At 37.7% G+C, this 22,796-nt stretch overlaps 1 protein-coding gene across 5 annotated transcripts in view; it reads left to right on the forward strand.

The window, feature by feature from the left end:
* LOC105224069 (cyclin-dependent kinase 5 activator 1) overlaps positions 1-22,796 on the forward strand; it is a 325,563-nt gene that overhangs the window by 217,507 nt on the left and 85,260 nt on the right. For 2 of the 5 annotated variants that reach the window (XM_049462392.1, XM_049462391.1), the window contains one exon: positions 5,881-6,018. The exons of the other annotated variants lie outside the window; for them this stretch is intronic. In XM_049462392.1, the coding sequence (XP_049318349.1) occupies positions 5,881-6,018 (138 nt within the window). The remainder of the gene's footprint in view (positions 1-5,880; positions 6,019-22,796) is intronic. 5 annotated transcript variants of the gene reach the window in all.

Raw genomic sequence — 22,796 nt, forward strand, 5'->3', positions numbered from 1 at the left:
GAAATCATCACCTTTGATTATACCTAAATATACTGAGGAATATGTTTCCATTCAATTTCATATACCATATGTATTTTGCATACTAAATTCACATACATATACACACCCAACTCTTTTTTTTACACGGTAGATACGTTCCTCAGAAATCCGTGTAAAAAAAGAGCCGTTTCCTATAGAAAAATGGAGGATACGTTCCATGTCATCTGAAAACCGCGCAAGATTAAATAAAAAGCTATATTTACTTCGAAAACCCGTGTAAAAGATTTTGAAAACTGTAAAATTTCGGATATGCATACAAATTGTATGTTCATATGGCATATATAACATATATAATATATATTAATATTGGTACCTAATTATTCGTCGCTACTTGGTAACAAGCGCCATTGTTTGTGACGAACTGGACTAAAGTCGGTATATTCGCTGGAGATATCCATTTCAGCAATGTAAATATCATACGTAATGTAATGCTCGAAAATTCTACGAAAAGATGCGGCGGCTTACAGAAGGTTTCAAGACCAGAGCATACTCGTGTAGAACCCCCCAAGGTGATCTAGTTACCGATGCCCAGAGCATACTTAAATTATGGAGGGAACACTTCTCCAACCTGCTGAATGGCAGTGATAGCACAACACCGGGAGAAGGCGAACCCGATTCCCCAATCGATGACGATGGAGCAGACGTTCCATTGCCCGATCATGAAGAAGTTCGAATAGCAATTGCCCGCCTGAAAAACAACAAAGCGGCAGGGGCCGATGGATTGCCGGCCGAGCTATTCAAACACGGCGGCAAAGAACTGATAAGGAGCACGCATCAACTTCTTTGTAAAATATGGTCGGACGAAAGCATGCCCAACGATTGGAATCTAAGTGTGCTCTGCCCAATCCATAAAAAAGGAGACCCCACAATCTGCGCCAACTACCGTGGGATAAGCCTCCTCAACATCGCATATAAGGTTCTGTCGAGCGTATTGTGTGAAAGATTAAAGCCCACCGTCAACAAACTGATTGGACCTTATCAGTGTGGCTTCAGACCTGGTAAATCAACAACCGACCAGATATTCACCATGCGCCAAATCTTGGAAAAGACCCGTGAAAGGAGAATCGACACTCACCACCTATTCGTCGATTTCAAAGCTGCTTTCGACAGCACGAAAAGGAGCTGCCTTTATGCCGCGATGTCTGAATTTGGTATCCCCGCAAAACTGATACGGCTGTGTAAACTGACGTTGAGCAACACGAAAAGCTCAGTCAGGATCGGGAAGGACCTCTCCGAGCCGTTCGATACCAAACGAGGTTTCAGACAAGGTGATTCCCTATCGTGCGACTTTTTCAACCTGCTTCTGGAGAAAATAGTTCGAGCTGCAGAACTCAACAGAGAAGGTACCATCTTCTATAAGAGTGTACAACTGCTGGCGTATGCCGATGATATTGATATCATCGGCCTCAACACCCGTGCCGTTAGTTCTGCTTTCTCCAGACTGGACAAGGAAGCAAAAGAAATGGGTCTGGCAGTGAACGAGGGCAAGACGAAATATCTCCTGTCATCAAACAAACAGTCGTCGCACTCGCGACTTGGCTTTCACGTCACTGTTGACAGTCATAACTTTGAAGTTCTAGATAATTTCGTCTATCTTGGAACCAGCGTAAACACCTCCAACAATGTCAGCCTAGAAATCCAACGCAGGATAACTCTTGCCAACAGGTGCTACTTCGGACTAAGTAGGCAATTGAGAAGCAAAGTCCTCTCTCGACAAACAAAAACCAAACTCTATAAGTCACTCATAATTCCCGTCCTGCTATATGGTGCAGAGGCCTGGACGATGTCAACAACAGATGAGTCGACGTTGCGAGTTTTCGAGAGAAAAGTTCTGCGAAGATTTATGGTCCTTTGCGCGTTGGCCACGGCGAATATCGCATTCGATGGAACGATGAGCTGTACGAGATATACGACGACATTGACATAGTTCAGCGAATTAAAAGACAGCGGCTAAGCTGGCTAGGTCATGTTGTCCGGATGGACGAAAACACTCCAGCTCTGAAAGTATTCGACGAAGTACCCGCCGCGGGAAGCAGAGGAAGAGGAAGACCTCCACTCCCTTGGAAGGACCAAGTGGAGAAGGACCTGGCCTCGCTTGGAATATCCAATTGGCGCCACGTAGCGAAAAGAAGAAACGACTGGCGCGCTGTTGTTGACTCGGCTATAATCGCATAAGCAGTGTCTACGCCAATTAAGAAGAAGAAGAAGAAATATCATGCGAACAAAATGTGTAGATAAGAGTTATAGAATAAGGGGATTTCCCAGTTACTACTATGTATGTAATGGTGCTAAGTGTGGTAACATAAACATAATTACAAAACAGTGATTTAAAAACCGTAGTAGATTACAAATTTTTTACAAAACAAAAATTTCTCAACCGTGTAACTACAAATCCGTGTAAAAAGAAACCGAGTAAAAAAAGAGTTGGGTCTATTCGGCTTTAAACTATAGTGTATTCAATATTTTGTATTTTTTAAGGAAAGATTGTCTTCTTTAAAGTAATCACCTCCCGATATATTAGGCGTGCTTTATTTGATCATCAAATTAAGCTATTAGCTTATTTTGCTTATACGGGGTATGCGTCTATTTTTTTGAAATTTTCATGAACCACGTCAAGTGGGGTTTGACCCAAATATGAACATTTGCTATTATTTTTTTGTGTTAATATCATCAAATGAACAAGCATGCATCAGCTTCTTTGTAAAACATGGTCGGATGAAAGCATGCCCAACGATTGGAATTTAAGGTGCTCTGTCCAATCCACAAAAAGGGAGACCCCACAATCTGCGCCAACTACCGTGGGCTAAGCCTCCTCAACATCGCGTATAAAGTTCTATCGAGCGTATTGTGTAAAAGATTAAAGCCCACCGTCAACAAACTGATTGGACCTTATCAGTGTGGCCTTAGACCTGCCAAATCAACAACCGACCAGATATTCACCATGCGCCAAATCTTGGAAAAGACCCGTGAAAGGAGAATCGACACACACTACCTTTTCGTCGATTTCAAAGCTGCTTTCGACAGCACGAAAAGGAGCTGCCTTTATGCCGCGATGTCTGAATTTGGTATCCCCGCAAAACTAATACTGCTGTGTAAACTGACGTTGAGCAACACGAAAAGCTCCGTCAGGATCGGGAAGGACCTTTCCGAGCCGTTCGATACCAAACAAGGTTTCAGACAAGGCGACTCCCAACGTGCGACTTCTTCAATCTGCTACTGTAGAAAATAGTTCGAGCTGCAGAACTAAATAGTGAAGGTACCATCTTCCAAAAGAGTGTACAACTGCTGATGTATGCCGATGATATTGATATCATCGGCCTCAACACCCGCGCCGTTAGTTCTGCTTTCTCCAGACTGGACAAGGAAACAAAACAAATGAATCTGGCAGTGAACGAGGGCAAGACGAAATATCTCCTGTCATCAAACAAACTGTCGTCGCACTCGCGACTTGGCACTCACGTCACTGTTGACAGTCATAACTTTGAAGTTGTAGATAATTTCGTCTATCTGGGAACTAGCGTAAACACCACCAACAATGTCAGTCTAGAAATCCAACGCAGGATAACTCTTGCCAACAGGTGCTACTTCGGACTGAGTAGGCAATTGAGAAGCAAAGTCCTCTCTCGACAAACAAAAACCAAACTCTATAAGTCGCTCATAATTCCCGTCCTGCTATATGGTGCAGAGGCTTGGATGATGTCAACAACGGATGAGTCGACGTTGCGAGTTTTCGAGAAAAAAGATTTGCGCTTTGACCACGGCGAATATTGCATTCGATGGAACGATGAGCTATGCGAGATATAGGTCATGTTGTCCGGATGGAGGAAAACACTCCAGCTCTGAAAGTACTCGACACAGTACCCGCGGGGGGAAGCAGAGGAAGAGGAAGACCTCCACTCCGTTGGAAGGACCAAGTGGAGAAGGACCTGGCTTCGCTTGGAATATCCAATTGGCGCCACGTAGCGCCAATTTAAGGATTCAAACTAACCTTTCTCCAATTCAGCGATTTTGAAACAAATTGAATATCAGCCGACTGTTCCCGCTCGCATTGCTAAAACAGTTCGTTTTAAGGCGAAAATATAAAATAAGCTAAGTGCGTTTTATTTGTCTATGATTTAGCTATTAGCTTGTGATGGTTAAATAAAACACGCCTATTGTCCTTCTGACAGCGTTTTTTACAATTCTCAAAGCACTGAAGAAGCCATTTTTTGTGATCTTGTTTAGCGTAACAAAATCAAAATCCAATACACGTAGCCGGCAAAAATTCGCAATCATTTTTGTGCAAACCTCGTATATGCATATCTTATATTAGGTATGATGGTGATAGAGGTAGTATTGGCTGGATTTAATTTATTTTTGGAACTAATACATATTATTAACAGAAAAAGACGCCAACTGAGCATCTTTAAGCTACGGTAAGTTTGCACTCGATTTTATCCAGTTTAAGCATAAATAAATGATATTATTAGAAAGATTCCCTCTCATTTTCGTTAAGATAACTCACTTATTGTTCGATATAGAAGTTTGAAATTCTTGATATTTGGTATATGGGGGCTAAGGGAAGTATTCAATCGATTAAACCGATTGTAAATACAAAAATACTATTATCAGAAAAGATTTTTCGGATTTTAAGTAACATATCTCACAAACTGACCAACATTTTCAGAAAACGGGCCCTGAGATCGCCATATTCGGCTTGAGTAGTTTTAATATAATTTAGGATTTTGAAAATTCTTAAAATCGAGACTGGCATACCTTAAAAGTAGAATTTGAATTGATGGAATTTAAAATTTTGTTATATGACAGTAGCCACGGCTGTGATTCGATCTCGGCCATTTTCTTACCCTGTTATAAGAATGTGAGAATAGTGTGAAGTATTATTGGAAACCCATCGACTAGATCTTGAGATATGCCGGCCCACGCCCACTGACCACTTTCCACACCTTCTGGTATGAAGTCCTTATGCATCATCTTCTCTATGGAATTTAATGCTTCTGACCTATTTTTTTTTATTATCATGTTCAAATTAATATCGCAGTGGGCGAGTGTCGGGCTATAAAGCTCTTTTTGTACCCGCGCAAATTTACAAAAAGTGAAAGGTACAGGCGAAATTGCAGCAAGAAAATGATAAACTTGATTTGCATAATTCTGTTCTCCAGTTCTTGATCTGCGGAGGAGCTTTGACGCCTAGGAGTTAATTTAGGGGTAAATGGATCTCCTCTGATTAGCTTTTATAGCCTGTTAAAATGCCCCCTTAATGTTCTAGGGAAGAGGTTCAGCAGAACAGCGAAAAAAATCGAGAAAATAATCGTTCACTTAGCTAGAATTCTCCCTTTCAAGCAAAACAGATTATTTCCGACTGGTTATATAGTTTATTTTTCCATGGGCGCTGTATAATTGATCACATGACAAGGTTTAGATTTGATTAAGGCCACGCGTTTATGATGCTAAGTGTTAAGGATGTGCCGTTTACTTTCCGGAAACCATGTTGATGGTCTGCTAGACTATCACCACCATCACACTCCCTAAATTTACGTACAACGTTGAAGCCTGAAAAGTCAGAATGTGCAGCCATTTAACGAAAACTTTACAGAAAATTATCATAGCACTCGGATAAGACTCAGTACCATTATGGATCAGGAGAGGATATGGAACAACCATATGGTGATATACTTAACCTTCTAGTTTTCACCACTTTCGGTAACCTAGAACCGCCTTTCATGGTAATTAACTCAATAGATACTCAATTTAATACATTTACTATTTTTAGAGGTTAAAAAGTTTGCAACATTTTTATTAAGTTATAAATTTATAAAAATACAAATTTATTTTAATTATTAGGCATCAACCTCGGAATTATTAAAATGTTTGGGAATATTTTTGCATTACCGATGTAAAAAATTGAAGAATTTTGAAGCCGGAGATGCCGTCATGTGGTTAAGAGCTGTCGATAGAAGCCTGTTACTTCAGGGGTGGCAAGTAAGTATTATGCGAATAATATTAAATCAGAGTGGTTTTAATTAGTTTATTCAAATAAAAAGGGAATATGAGTATGTAGAATAAATATTTTTATCGATTAATTAATTGAAAGAACGTTTTGTGCGAGTTTTTGTCAGAAATAGTTTATTACAAAATTAATAATTAAAATAATTTATATTTATACCCTTCGACCAGGTGCTAAAGAGTATTATAGTTTGTTCACCTAACTCTTCTTTGTATCACCTAAAACTAAGCCAGATAGATATAGGGTTATATACAATATATAAATGATCAAGATGACGAGAAAAGTTGAAGTCCTGTTTATCTGTCCGTTCGTCCGTGCAAGCTGTAACTTCAGTAAAAATTGAAATACAGGGTTTTTGCGGAAAGTAATATGTTGATTTAAGAAGAAGTGGTGTGTTTCGTTGACACTCGGCCTTTTTGGAGGGCCGGGAAGAGGACGCTGATGAGGACCGTACTGGGAGAACTGCGACTTCGACAAACACTGACAAAGTGACTCGTGTGCGCAAAGTTTTGAACTTAGACTGTCGACTAAGTATTCGTTTAATTGCCCAGATGTTAAATTTATTGAAATCTATAATTTATGGCATAATGACGGAGCACTTGGACAAGTGCAAGGTGCGCACGAAGTTGGTCCTAAAAGCGCTCACTGACGATTAAAAATTGCGGTGAGTTGGAAGAGTGCCTAGAAAATTTGAACATGTGTGAAATTGACCCCCAATTTTTGAATAACGTAATCACAGGTGTTTCCTTGCCTGAAAAGGCTGATGAAAGGCAAGCATTCAGAGGGGATCCAAGCAGCATGCACTTCGGCTCTCAAAGTTCTTCCGGAGAATGCCTTCCATGACGGCTTCAATGTTTGGAAATCGCGCTGTCACCTAAACTTAATCCTTGCTTACTTGTTACCATTACTATTACCTCTGCCGTTCGTGGACCAACGCTGCTTTATCAATATGCTAACTGGCTGATCAACGTCTTTTTAATAATTTTCTGACTCCATGGGATCGATTCGGTACTATCGCGCTGACAGTGAAAAAATTGATTCGATTGCACGTACCGTAAAATTGTATTACATGAATTTGAATTTTGGCAATTCGAAAGATCGGTTCATTTAATTATTGTTAATGACTCGCTCTCTCAAAACATGATTGTTCCTGCTAGTGATGAGCGATATTTCACTACCGGTGATTTTTTCACTGTGATTGAAAAATCGCAAATCGCAACTGCGATCACTTTTTATAAATAGCAGTTCGCTTCTATGGACTGCGATTGCGATCGCAGATCGAAACTGTGATCGCAGTTCGAACCAGTGAATTGTGATCGCAGTTCGAATCAGTGATTGCGATCGCAGTTCGAAACTGTGATCGCAGTTCGAACCAGTGATTGCGATCGCAGTTCGAAACTGTGATCGCAGTTCGAGCCAGTGATTGCGATCGCAGTTCGAAACTGTGATCGCAGTTCGAACCTGTGAATTACGATCACAATAGCAAATAGCAGAAAAGTAACAACTTTCTTCAGGGTATTGTATATATCGTATATGCTATTTTGCGTCAAAGCGGTTCGAAGTTTTGAGTGTAACGTTCTTATAATTTTTAATAATGGCAGGAAATGTATCAAGGAAAAGAAGTGAAGTGTGATGTTTGAAGTGGTAGATGAAATATAATACAAATGGAATATTTTAATTTGTTTTAATAAAATTTTTAATTTTACTTATTGTTAAAACCAAATTTGAAAGCTTTTTGTGTTCAAAACAAGAATTGTAACTAATTAATTTCAGAAAAAATATGGAATAAAAAAATTACGGGTTATTAATATTTTCCCAAAGATTAGGAAACTCCCGTTATTAATTTGGTCTTGAAAATATTATTAGCGGGTATTCAAAACATTCTGATGGATTATGGAGTTTATAGTTTTTTTTTGAAAATATTAAAAGCGGATCATACCAACATACAAATGAACTATGCAATAAGCTCTAAGTTTCAGGTAGCCGAACCGCTCCAACATTTGCGAAAATGTAGTGAAAAGAAAGGCATAAAAACTTGACTCGAGTTACAGGAACCAAAAGAGAATTTACCGCCAATAACGACAAAAGGTTCAGTCGTTCCCACGGCAGTCGGGTGTACGTAACTGGACGGGACCCGGACTTGTATTCGGCCAAACACTGTCAAATCGGCAGAATCTGCCGCTACAACAACAACAACAAAAGGTCTCCGTTTTAACGTCGACTTAGTTGCGATCGCAATAGCAATATAAAATCACAGTGATTTAAAAATAGCAATCACTGAAATCACAGTGATTTAAAAATCGCAATATCGCTCATCTCTAGTTCCTGCCATGTCCATACTTTCCGGTACTCACCACAAAGCTTCCAAAACTTTCATACGTCCCCTATGCTTTAGTTAGAGAACTGATCCAATTTTGATTACGTACATGATGAATGTACGCATCACTGCCACTACGAATGGTGTAGTAATTATCAACCTTCATAGTTCAGGGTGCTTATAGCAGACACAGCGAATTCCGCTCCTCCCTTTGTTGCATAATATATAACTTACATTAAATTATGAATATTTAAAAGTTTTAAATAATTTAATATTCTTTTGGCATTGTATTGGTTTGGGATGTTTAGTATGAACATGGGATCTTGTTGAAATACGGTGGATCGGTGGAGGTTTAAGGAATAAGGATGATTGTTAAAGGGGATGAGTTGCAAAAATGGCATGTTGGCTGTGACTCCTTCCTCATGAAGTGAATATGTGTAAGACAGGCGTGCACAAGGCGTAGCCTTATAAAACATTTGTTCAATACTGCTGTGGTATTGGTTGGTAGCCTTATTGCGTGTTTGTCTGCATTTATGTTTCTGTAATGAACAATTTCTTTCCTCCATTCGTATTGGGCTTTTTTGAGAAGGTCTTGTAATATTGGATGGAATAGCTGAAGGGGAGATGTTGAAGCCGCCTTGGCGGCTTTATCTACTCGCTCATTTCCTCTTATTTCAACATGACCTGGGATCCACATGAGCTTAATTTTTTTTTTAGTTTATTAAGGAAGTCCTAATGGTAGCTATTTTTTCTGAGTGGTTATGAACTCCATCCATAATAAATTTATTGCTTTTTTTGGTGGCTACTTGCAACGCCCTTAGGACAGCTTGAATTTCAGCCTCGTAAGGTGACGTTTGATCTACTAAAATTCCGTTTGCTATCAGGTCATCATTTTCGTGGACTACTCCAAAAGATTTAGGGTGTACAGAAAGCGCGATGATAAATGATTCATATCAACCAAGGGGGAGTAGACTAAGATTGTCATTCAGGGCTGGGCCAACAATCGGTTTCCCGATACATCTTGGAAGTGTGCAATGCCATCGAGAAAACTCTGTGCCCAAAGCATATCGTATTTCTTTTTACCATTAAGAAAAAAATTTAAGCAAACAAAACTCTTTACTTGGTTTCCGGAAGTTCAGGCAATTGGAATGATTGAAGGGATGCTAAAACACGTCATAAATGCAAGATTCATAAATACAATATATACATAAATATATATATTGATTCCAGTGTAATGAACTAAAACTTTTCTAGATATGTAATCATAAAATGCAGATAAGGGTAGTCAATGGTAGATTTGAGACGCGTCACATACATGTATTGAACGTATGCTGCGCTCTGCAAAATATATGAATGTTTTACAACGTTAAAGTTCCAATTAATATTACTCCTGAGCCAGAATAATTTTCCACCACTAATATATGTATGTAGATTTACCTAAAAGTGGTAATTTTATTACTATCCCCAGAAACGTAAGGGATGATATTAAAACAAATATTATATATGCTGGTAACTCAACTTAACTTAAAATAAACGAAATATTTGCAAATTAACAGTTTAAGTTTATTATAATAAGGAAAATCTTAGAGATTTAATAATAAAAAATATTTTTTAATAATTATGTACAGATTAAATTTTTAGTTTTTAATTCGACTTCTCGCAGTTAATTAAAGTTATTTAACTTCAATATCAGGACTTTAAAAAAACAGAACAAATGATTTTTTCGGGAAAATCAATTAATTATTTTATTCAAAATAGTCTCCTTCTGCTTCAATACAGCTTTTTGCAAGGTCCAAAAGCATGTCCAACGAGTGTTTTAGCTCCTTGGCCGGTATGGCAAGCGTTTTGAATAGCCTCTACGTCTGCATAACGCTTTTCTTTCATGGGAAAATGCATTTTTCTGAAAAGGAAGAAGTCGCACGGTGGCATATCAGGTAAATACGATGAGTGGTTAATGGTTAAAATGTGATTTTTGGTCAAATAATCGGTCACAAGTGTCGAAATTTTTGGTCAGTTAATTTGTGCGGAACAAACCGTGCACACACCTTTCGTAAGCGCAAATGTTAGGTCAAAATTCGATAAATCGATGTTTTGGAGATGTTCAATTATATTTCTATGAACTTCAATGATGATTTCGGCTGATTTTTGAATTCACGCACAGTTTCGAAGGAATTTCCGCTGATCACGGATTTTGATCGTCATTTATGTCCTTACGACCACTTTTAAAACGTTGCACTTGTGCACTCAGCTACGGGATAGGCAATCATCGCCATAAACTTGTTTCATCAGTTGAAACCTTTCGGTTAAAGTTTTACCAATTTTAAAACTAAATTTAATGTTGGCTCTTTGTTCTAAGCTCATTTCCGCACCGATAACGCAAACATACTGAGATGTAAAACCCCATAACTTCATTTCCAATCGATGAAATGTCATTAAATTCACTGGACAATCGATAAAGACAGCAGATTCTAATGCACCAGTCGACATATAGATGGCGCCACCATGAGCGCTAGATTCAAAAACTCCTGTTTGGCATTTGATTTAACAAATGCGAAAACTAAATTCGAAATTTTTTAATTTCACTGCGATCGTCGAATTACAGAGCACCAAAATTGAAAATGCGAACATTTTGACACCCCCCATCTATGAACGAGTCGGCATTTTCGGCCGTTTTAATATCATAACTTAAAATTTGAAAGTTCATTTCGGCAATTCCAGTAAGAGTTGCCAAGTACCCGGAAATTTGTTGTCAAAACTTATTGAATATTTTTAAGATTTTCATCAAAATATATTATTGCACATTAATTTTTACGTCATATCCATTGCGAATTATCTAGCCGGCATTTATGAAAATTCTAACTTCAGTAAAACGCAATAAATAGCTCTATAATTGCGGAAGCAAGCTTACAAAGACACCTTTTCCTAATTTCCACGAGGATTATTAAAACACTACAATGTTCGAATAACAGTGGTTGAATATATTTTTTTTAAGTTCGAAGAATGAATTTACTATCGATCGTCATTCTTTCAAAAGTCGGTTGTCTCCTAAAAATGAAAATGACTTTTCGAAACACCACAGAACACGCCGTGCTCCGAAGAAATATGACGATAATCCAGCAACTGCTTGTAATTTTGATTTCCAGACATTTCATAATTGTCCTCGAAAATTTCACAAATTGTATTCAAGATAATTTGCAAGAAACTATGTCAACCTTCAAACCCATTCAAGAGATGTTCAGGATTCCAGCTAACAGAAGTAATATTACAATAGAATCTATACAATTTGTTGTGCAATTGGAACCTAAGTTCTTCAGTGAAGATCTAGATTGTATTTTTGCTGAAACACAAATTCTTTTTGATTCATGTAAAGAGTGTAAATCTTTCGATGACATTTCTATAGTAGCGTTCAAATTGAGAAAGGTCATTCCTTCTGCGTACAAAATTGTTCATTACATAATGACTGCTCCTGTCACGTCAGCTTCATGAGAACGTTCTTTTAGTAAATTGAAATTTGTTTTCAACGATTTGCGTACAACAATGGGGGATGAACGTTTGAATTCTTTGATGCTGCTTTCTTCTTCAAAGGATAAAGTAGACGAGATCGATCTGCGCGATGTTGTTGGAAAATGGTCAATGTTGAAACATCGCAGAGTGAAAATATAACTCAGAAATTTATATTTTTTGCAATTCAATTTCTTAAGAAAATCTTGTTTTTTCCCGCGTAACACGTCGCTGAACAATATATGTATTTTATATTAAGAGAAACATATTAAATGATGATTATACTAATATGTACAATACTTATTTAAGAATAAAATAATGAATTATGCTATTATGTTGTCAAACTTCTCCGTAATACCTTATCAGAAATGAAGATATCCTTATTTTATATATATTTATAAACATATACATTAAATCGGCAAATTCTTGAAATGAGTCGGCATTTCAAAGGGAATCACCCCCCCATGATCTGGATCCTCGCGACGCCCCTGCTGCCATATTCAGAATACCCTCAACTGTTATTCATTTATTTATGTCTAGTTGTCTTATTTTTAATTTCAAAAATGGAAAAGAATGCCGAATTTCTTAACAGCGAACTGTTACGTACAAAAACATAAAGCGTGCCACCCGAGTGCAGGCGATATTCTCTCTTCAAATCCGTGTGTCAAATCAGCCTTACTAGCGAGGAGGAGTCGGTTTTTAAGTCGATCTAACAATTCGTAAGTCCTTTATGGCCAATTCATAAAGAACTTTTGCTTAGCTTTACATCAGGCATTTATTTTGACATAAACGTTCGATGTATGTATGTTTTTGTATGAGTACGTTCATATAAAAAGTTTTCGACATGAATCCAAGAAAAAGTTGGGCAACTCTCATATTTTACGCTTTTTAAACAACAGTTTAGACGTGGTGGGTTCAAATTACGAAGCAAAATAACCAGAGATTCGCCATTCAGTTGTAAATGGTGCAGTGGCATGCTCTGCATATTCAGTGAATTCAAAAGCTCAATTGGGTAATTCGCAGTTTCGTTGACATCGCAAACAACATTGATAGCCTTGTTTGACACCAGGTCCCCTGCTAACAACTGTAGTATCTTTGAATTAGATCCATTGACATCCGTATTTTTTGCTGCCCAAATTGCCCTCTAACAGCTACTAAACATTTTTTATATTATGTGTGTACATACATATTTAAAGGAAGTTTAAATACTGAAAATGCTGTTCTGCTTTGTTGTATCTGCGTGGACATTGGAGAATGCTATTTACATTCACGAGGGTTAACCGTTTCTGCATAGAAGCAACTTTGGAATGAGTAGCAGTGTGTTATGTGTGGTCCTTTGCAAAATATCTGGTAACCCGGATTCTTTATAAAATATCTTTGATTGGTGATGTTGGGAAAGCACGAATACGCCTTCTCGCTGCCGTGTGGTAGGGTGCATTTAAGAGTTTGATATGAGTTTTGGCACAGTGCTCGTATATTGCAAGTCCATACTCAATTTTTGATAACAATAATGCTCTTGTCACATTAATGAGAGTGTTAGGCTGACACACACAATTTTTTGATGATAAGTACTTTATAATGTTTAGTCTTAGAAATAAATTTAATCGAATATATTTACAATGTTCATTATGAGAAAGAGTTTTGTCAAATATTAAGCCTAGAATTTTGAAACTATGAGTATGGGAAATTTGTGTATTTAAAAAGGATAAGGTGGGATATGAGAAATTTTGTTTTCTCCAAATATGAAATGTGGAGCATTTGTTTAATGAAATTTTTAACCTGAAATTTCGAACCATGATGATGACATCATTTAAAATTTTGAAAAATGCATGTTTAACTTTTATTAAGTTTTTAATTTTTGAAAAGATCACGACGTCATCTGCGTAGATAAAGTGTTTACTTTGCGGGTTAGTACTAATTATGGAGCTGACTTTATTAAACGCAATGATGAAGAGAGTTGCCGAGAGTGGTGAACCCTGAGGTATGCCATTGTTCAATTTGAATACCTGTGATGGCATTTATTGGCACATACGATAAATTTTCGTTGATATAAGAAGGATTTTACAATTTTAAACATTTTGTTTCCAATTTTCCATTGCTTAAGTTCGCTGAGTACCATGTGAGCTCCAACCCTGTCGAAAGCTTTTTAAATCCAGGCTTAGAACTGAAACGTGATTACACGATGCCAAGTTATTGGAAGCGAAGTGTTAAAATTATAACAGGGGTTCTATTATTCCTAATCCTTTTTGAAAACCGAATTGGTGCGGTCTTATGAGTAGATTTACTTTTACATACCACATTAGTCTCGAGGAAATGTTTTTTTCTAATGTCTTGGACACACATATTAAAAGGCAAATGGGCCTGTAATTCTCAAGGTAAGAAGGAGGTTTATTAGGTTTAGGAGTGGGAGTGACTAAGGAAACTTTCCATTGTTTTTATGTAATTGAGAGCCCGTCGAAGAGATCAATATGCTTTGTACATAAGTATGCACGAATTGTTTGTGCTTATGATTATGTTTTTTCTTATATTCTTAAGCAATTGAGAGCTCGTTAGAGGATCAATTTGCTTTTTTGCATGCAATCATGCTTGTTTTTGTTTGTCAAAGAACAAGGGGTATTGCCGGATAGTTGCCAATAAGGACTTTGAATATGTGTTAATTTGCAATATGATGAGGTTTTATTTAGTGTCACATATAGATTCGTTGCCGTATGAGAGCGCAAAATGGAATTGTTAGCTTGCAATAGAATTATTATTTTTTTTTGCTTTAATTAATTTATATTTCTTATGTCCTAATCTTGTGTAATTAGGCACATCCTAATACGTGTACTTGTATGTACATGCGTAAGAAGGTACTTATGTTTTGTGCGATTGAGAGCTCGTTGAAGAGATCAATGCGTTTTTTTACACACATAGGTTTGAACGAATAGAAAGTGCGAAAATGGAATTGAAAAAAAAAGATGCGCACTTTTATATGTAAATATGTATGTATGTTTTGCTCTATATGTAGGTATAATAAATTGTATATTATTGTTTAAATATGCCTCTATGTATTTTTGTATTTTTTGCAACTCTTGCTTTGTTTTTTGTTTTTTTTTATGTTATAATATTGATGCAGTTTGGTCCTTTGCTTATTTAATTTATGCAATCCTGCTTATTGCTTAAGAGGTGTTGCCGAAAAATATTGCAAGTAAATACTTGAAACTTGGCTTTTTTCTGTTTTTGTTAAATAATTGTGTTTGAATACACAAAGGTAAGCTCAACATATACATAGGCATTTAATTTTTTTTATAAATATTTCGCTATATGGTATATTGTTGGTCACCGCTTTGTTGCGCTATTAAAACGGATTTTAACCCTTCGTTGCATAGCATTGCATATATGCAATGTTAACTTCTCGTTGATCTGGCAGCTACATCGTTTCTTTATTTACAGTTATTTTTTCGCCAAATGAAATTTATATCTTATTACTATTCTCCTTTGGTAGAGTTTCGCAAAAATTCTTGAGTTTTTGTGAATATATGTAGTAAAGAGTAAACTTCTTTCTGATATATTAAAAATGCAGTGCTAATTTTTCATTATTTTTATGAATTATTGAGAATGTATAATAAAATATTAGTATTTCTTATTAGTTTGGAGAGTTTCTTACCCAAATAGCAAATTCGGTCTTCACACGAACTATTTTTGCAAGAGTTATAATATATCATTGCACATGTGCAATACCATGCATTTAAGCCTAAAATTTTACTTGTAGGGCGCTTATTTATAATGATAGGGCACGATTAATAGAAAACCGGAATGAAAGCAAAGATGAGTATTTACTCGTAGATGATCTTGATGAAGCAAATTTTGAATTAGATATACATATATCAATACGAATATAAACAGCAAGAAGCAAACCAATCAATACATAATTTTAAAGAAGTTAATGTTATAATAGACGCAGGATGATTAGATCTCATGGAAATTTATGCGCTTGTCAAAAATAGCCAGAGAAATGAATGATATAGACAAACAAGATCTGAAAAAGTTTTTCGGATATATTGTGATGTCTATTGTTCAAATCCCTAATATTCGAAGATATTGGACGCCAAAAGTAGGCAAGAACTGAATACAGGACACTATGTCAGTGAATAAATGAAAAAAATAAAAGTTGTATGTTTTTGCTGGTATATCTGGATATAATTACAACTTCGAAATATATACTGTCCTAGAGAACAGCAGCATCAATAGACTTCCTGAGGAATTGATTTGGGATCAAGTCCCTACGCAGTTATAGGACTTCTAAGGGATATTCCCCCATAAAAGACCTTTTTTTTTTATATAAAAATTACTATACATTTTTTGGCACCTATGTAAACGTGGAATTTATTCACTGGGAACAGTTCGTCGGATCCGAATTCCCAATTTAAAGCTTCTAGACGAGATATTATGATGAAAAAGCATACGAAAAATCCCTTGAATATGCAAACGTGGATAACTTTCATATCGTAAATTTGACTCCAATCTACTATGGCAAAACTCTATAACTAGCAGTTGAACGGTTTGATGCGAAATTTGGACGGAAAATAACGGTCGCTTGCCCAATCGTTCTATCAAAGAATAACAAATTCATGGGGGGTGTTGATTTCCTAGATTCTTAATAGGCCGATACAAAATCAAAATGCTAATAATCTAATCTTATGCTTTATTCCTAAAGAATGCACCAGAGAAGTAGTCCCTTCACTGAAAATGAAGTACGGTTGAACCACATGGATCCACTGTCCAATATGGGTGGACACTCGAGTCACTTGCAAATTATCAAGTTGTGACGGATATACGTACATATGCTAGGTGCAAAAACATGAAATTAATTTATGTTTCGGCAAATGAAGAAATTGTTTAAAAAAATTTCATATAGAATAAACTGAAATTTATTGTAAAAGTAATGAATTTACTTCTGTCCACTTTTATTCAATAAAATATCCATTTAGTAACTTCCTTGTAAATTTATTAGATTTGCTGCATGATATTGCATATATGCAATGTTACGTAACTCTGTTGCTAGAAACACGGCAATCATAAAATTTAAAATTTGTCATCTTATAATAGCCCACATTAAAAATATGATTCAAAAAATTTTTTATTCTAACGGAAATTAAATCATGCAACGAAGGGTTAAGTTGCAGATTTTATATTATTATATAAAACCGTCTTTTTGTGTACATATATGCATATTATTAAGTATAGAAAAATGGACTAAATACGCTCACTTGGTTACATCAAGGGCTTTGTAGTTATATATATGTAAGTATGTTTGTATGTGCTTCTCTCTGAACCGTTTCCAGCTGATTTGTCTGTTCGCCTTTTTCCAATTCCTGTTCTCCACTTGGCCACCTCCTCGAGCTGTTGGGTTGTTTGTATGTATGTGTATTTGTTTTAATGTTCGCGCCCGTTTGTTTCGTTTTGTGTTTGCTTTATTGTTTAGGTGTTTTTGCTTTTCAAGTGCACTTTGTTTTTGTTCACAGTTGTGTCACCTCACTGATTATGTATTTTTATTTTGTTCTGTTTGGGTTTTTTTGTTTTTATTTTTGTTTGCCACAGCACTTCACTGCACTGATTTTTGTTTTGTTTTAGTTTTAGTTTATGGTTTGCACCGTCTTTTTTAAAACTTTATCACCAAAATTTTAGTAATTTTCCTTCTTAGACGATACCAATAGTGCCATTCGGAATGGCTCGAAGGGCCATGATTAATTCCGCAGTTTGTTTGGGTATTCAAATCCCACTTACACCCAGGAAGAAAATTGCAAATGAAAATACGTGGGTAATTGGTTGGACCATTTCCTTTAATTTGTCTTATATTTAAAGTACAATAAAATTTTAAATATATTTAAATGTTATCGGTGCGGCTGAGTTTAATTAATCGCACTGCGATATTGTTGCTACGTTGAGTTGATCGCTTACAGGAACCGGGTTAAGACTAAATATCGAAGATCCAATTGTATGGTGCGTTGACGCGGCGTAGTATAGAGCATAACGTGTTGATGATCGAATTGTGGGAGTCGAAAGTTGCTAACAGCGCATCTTTTTGATGAGTGAGTGTATAGGTACGGTGAGTTGTGATGGTGTCATCAGCTGTGGTGAATTAAGCTCTCTTATTAGGGTGCGCCAGTTTTCCCGGATAGAGTGGGTGGATGCTTAACTCATTTAAATACCTGGAGTGCGGTAATGCCGGCTTTTTATCCTGCCTCCTGGTGAACAGGCACTGCAAACTTATTGCGCCCTTAAACCGATTACCTCCGAGTAGCCCCATCAAGGCTCCCTGTCTCTTAGCGGGTTGGTTACCTCATCTCACTCATTTCACTAGATACTCAGAGCAACTATCTCACCACATTTATTCTTCTTCTTTACTGGCGTACACAGCTTACGCGATTTAATCGAGTTAACAACAGTGCGCCAGTCGTTTCTTCTTTTCGCTTACGTGGCGCCAATTGGATATTCCAAGCGAAGCCGGAGGTCTTCCTCTGCTTCCCCCGGCGGGTACTGCGTCGAATACTTTCAAAGCTGGAGTGCTTTCGTCCAGTCGGACAACAAATCTTCTGCAGAACCTTTCTCTCGAAAACTCGCAACGTCGACTCATCAGTTGCTGTCATCGGCCAAGCCTCTGCACCATATAGATGGACGGGAGTAATGAGTGACTTATAGAGTTTGGTTTTTGTTTGTCGAGAGAGGATTTTACTTCTCAATTGCCTACTCAGTCCGAAGTAGCACCTGTTGGCAAGAGTAATCCTGCGTTCGATTTCCAGGCTGACATTGTTGCTGGTGTTTATAGTGGCTCCTATATAGATGAATTTATCTACAACTTCAAAGTTATGACTGTCAACAGTGACGTGAGTGCCAAGTCGCGAGTGCGACGACTGTTTGTTTGATGACAGGAGATATTTCGTCTTGCCCTCGTTCACTGCCATACTCATTTCTTTTGCTTCCTTGTCCAGTCTGGAGAAAGCAGAACTAACGGCGCGGGTGTTGAGGCCGATGATATCAATATCATCGGCATACGCCAGCAGTTGTACACTCTTATAGAAGATGGTACCTTCTCTGTTGAGTTCTGCAGCCCGAACTATTTTCTCCAGAAGCAGGTTGAAAAAGTCGCACGATAGGGAATCACCTTGTCTGAAACCTCGTTTGGTATCGAACGGCTCGGAGAGGTCCTTCCCGATCCTGACGGAGCTTTTCGTGTTGCTCAACGTCAGTTTACACAGCCGTGTTAGTTTTGCGGGGATACCAAATTCAGACATCGCGGCATAAAGACAACTCCTTTTCGTGTTGTCGAAAGCAGCTTTGAAATCGACGAAGAGGTGGGGTGTGTCGATTCTCCTTTCAGGGGTCTTTTCCAAGATTTGGCGCATGGTGAAAATCTGGTCTGTTGTTAATTTGTTAGGTCTAAATCCACACTGATATGGTCCAATCAGTTTGTTGACGGTGGGCTTTAATCTTTCACACAATATGCTCGATAGAACCTTATACGCGATGTTGAGGAGGCTAATCCCACGGTAGTTGGCGCAGATTGTGGGATCCCCCTTTTTGTGGATTGGACAGAGCACCTTAAATTCCAATCGTTGGGCATGCTTTCGTCCGACCATGTTTTACAAAGAAGCTGATGCATGCTCCTTATCAGTTCTTCGCCGCCGTGTTTGAATAGCTCGGCCGGCAATCCATCGGTCCCCACCGCTTTGTTGTTCTTCAGGCGGGTAATTGCTATTCGAACTTCTTCTTGGTCGGGTAATGGAACATCTGCTCCATCGTCATCGATTGGGGAATCGGGCTCGCCCTCTCCTGGTGTTGTGCGTTCACTGCCATTCAGCAAGCTGGAGAAGTGTTCCCTCCGAAATTTAAGTACGCTCTGGGCATCGGTGACTAGATCACCTTTGGGGGTTCTACAAGAGTATGCTCCGGTCTTGAAACCTTCTGTAAGTCGCCACATCTTTTCGTAGAATTTTCGAGCATTACCCCTGTCGGCCAGCTTACCAAGCTCTTCGTACTCACGCATTTCGGCCTCTCTCTTTTTCTGTCTACAAATGCGTCTCGCTTCCCTTTTTAACTCTCGATATCTATCCCATCCCGTACGTGTTGTAGTCGATCGTATCGTTGCGAGGAAGGCAGTCTGTTTTTTCTTCGCTGCGATTCGGCACTCCTCGTCGTACCAGCTGTTCTTTTGCATTTTCCGAAAACCAATGGTTTCGGGTGCAGCTGTACCTAAGGAGTTTGAGAGGCCGTCTCACAGTTCCCTTATACCGAGTTGTTGACGAGTACTCTCAGAGAGCAGGAGTGCAAGCCGTAGTAGAAAATCGTCTTTCTTTTGTGATATTGTCTCGGGCTGACCCTGCCCACAAACGTTTTGATACTGAGAGTAGCAACATAGCGGTATTCTGAACCATTTCCAAAGAAATCAAAATTCTTCTTAATTGGCGTAGACACCGCTTACGCGATTATAGCCGAAGTTTTCATTGGGTGTTTTTTTTTACGTGGCGGGTCCCAAACCTAGCGCACAACCCTATGTAGGAGATGTTTCGCTTTCTCACTTTATCTCGCCTTGAAACGGATGTTCTTAGGCTACCCAGAGGATACTTGGTCAAGGACCGGAAGTCGTGAGTTGCTTGAGCCATATGTAAAAGAATCGTTTCTGGCCACTCCCAAGTGAATGGCGATCAGAGAACTTTCCTCACTTGCGTGAACTTCTACACATGACCCTATCCTCCAAATCATCCAAGAAATCAAAATAGATCAGATTATATCCTCTAAAGGTTCAACCTCAATAGTTAATTTAAGGTGAGAATACCGTCTAGAAGTGAATAGAAAAAAAGTTTAGTTGGGGAAGACGGTATTATATCAATATAAGCTCACCATTTTCGCTAAGAACGATCAAGAGAGAGATCAATACACAATTTGAACAAATAGCTCAGAACAGAAAGATCTATAACCAAATACGAACACAATAACTAAGGACTTATTAAATAGGTCTAGGAAAAATACATATTACAGCTATCATAACGGGGCGTCCGCTACAACTATATTTGCAGCTGCTACCTAGACAGGAGAAAGGAAACGATTCTACTCTGTGAGTGCCCAGCTCATTCACAAATCTCACCTAGAACTCTTGGAATCCATCAGGTACCAAACCTTGACTGTTCATCTACAAAATGAATAGCAAAGAGCTCTGAGGGCACTTAATATTTTAAACAAAAGAAGATAACAAGATTTAAAGGTCATACGAATAGTACATTAAAAAGGGTTCCTGCAAAAGTTATAAAAATTAAAAAGAATAATATCTGGAGGTTTTATACTAAAGAAAAATAAAGAAAAAATGTTATTAAGTATACATAAATGAGGTAAAAATAATATTGAACGTAATCCAAAATTATTCATCTAGCCGTTCTTACTGGACACTGCACATTGGGTGTAGTTGTGTTAGATGCAACTTGTCGAAAATTGCCAAAGTTGAATGCAAGATGGCGGGGTATAGTATTAGCTGCTGTAATATGCTCAAAGCTCTTCGTCGATCTATCGTAGTTTGGAAATCACAAATGACCAAGATTCACAGCTATCCAGGAGGAATCCTATATTATCTTTGGTACCTTCGATTTAACCTAATCTAACTTACGACAGTACGAGTATATGTAGATATGGAAGAAGGAATAATCAAATAATTTATTAAGCGAAAATGTATATTTCATACACGTTTATTTGAGGGATAGTAAAACTTCACAAGGAGAAAAATTGTTTTTGGTTAATAACTATAGTTTTATTTATTACATCTACTTTCTTAAAGCCTAAAAATAAGTAATAAATCTTAAAACATGTTTAAGGTTTTAAGTGAGTCTGTTTGCTGATACCTTACTCTTTAGAAGACTGGTAGATTTTTCCTTTTTAAGCGTCATTGATTAGAGCATTGTTTAATAGATTTGGATGGCTACGAAGCTTAAGTTCATACTTCTTTCAGCTCTACTTCTTTCTTTGCCATGGAATACCAATATCTTTGTAAATATTTTTATTACGAATGTAAAGGGTGATTTTTTAAGAGCTTGATAACTTTTTTTTAAAAAAAAACGCATAAAATTTGCAAAATCTCATCGGTTCTTTATTTGAAACGTTAGATTGGTTCATGACATTTACTTTTGAGGATAATTTCATTTAAATGTTGACCGCGGCTGCGTCTTAGGTGGTCCATTCGGAAAGTCCAATTTTGGGCAACTTTTTCGAGCATTTCGGCCGGAATAGCCCGAATTTCTTCGGAAATGTTGTCTTCCAAAGCTGGAATAGTTGCTGGCTTATTTCTGTAGACTTTAGACTTGACGTAACCCACAAAAAATAGTCTAAAGGCGTTAAATCGCATGATCTTGGTGGCCAACTTACGGGTCCATTTCTTGAGATGAATTGTTGTCCGAAGTTTTCCCTCAAAATGGCCATAGAATCGCGAGCTGTGTGGCATGTAGCGCCATCTTGTTGAAACCACATGTCAACCAAGTTCAGTTCTTCCATTTTTGGCAACAAAAAGTTTGTTAGCATCGAACGATAGCGATCGCCATTCACCGTAACGTTGCGTCCAACAGCATCTTTGAAAAAATACGGTCCAATGATTCCACCAGCGTACAAACCACACCAAACAGTGCATTTTTCGGGATGCATGGGCAGTTCTTGAACGGCTTCTGGTTGCTCTTCACCCCAAATGCGACAATTTTGCTTATTTACGTAGCCATTCAACCAGAAATGAGCCTCATCGCTGAACAAAATTTGTCGATAAAACACATTTCGAACCGAACACTGATTTTGGTAATAAAATTCAATGATTTGCAAGCGTTGCTCGTTAGTAAGTCTATTCATGATGAAATGTCAAAGCATACTGAGCATCTTTCTCTTTGACACCATGTCTGAAATCCCACGTGATCTGTCAAATACTAA

The sequence above is a fragment of the Bactrocera dorsalis genome, chromosome 1, assembly GCF_023373825.1.
Source record: "Bactrocera dorsalis isolate Fly_Bdor chromosome 1, ASM2337382v1, whole genome shotgun sequence".
Taxonomy (NCBI): Eukaryota; Metazoa; Arthropoda; class Insecta; order Diptera; family Tephritidae; genus Bactrocera; species Bactrocera dorsalis.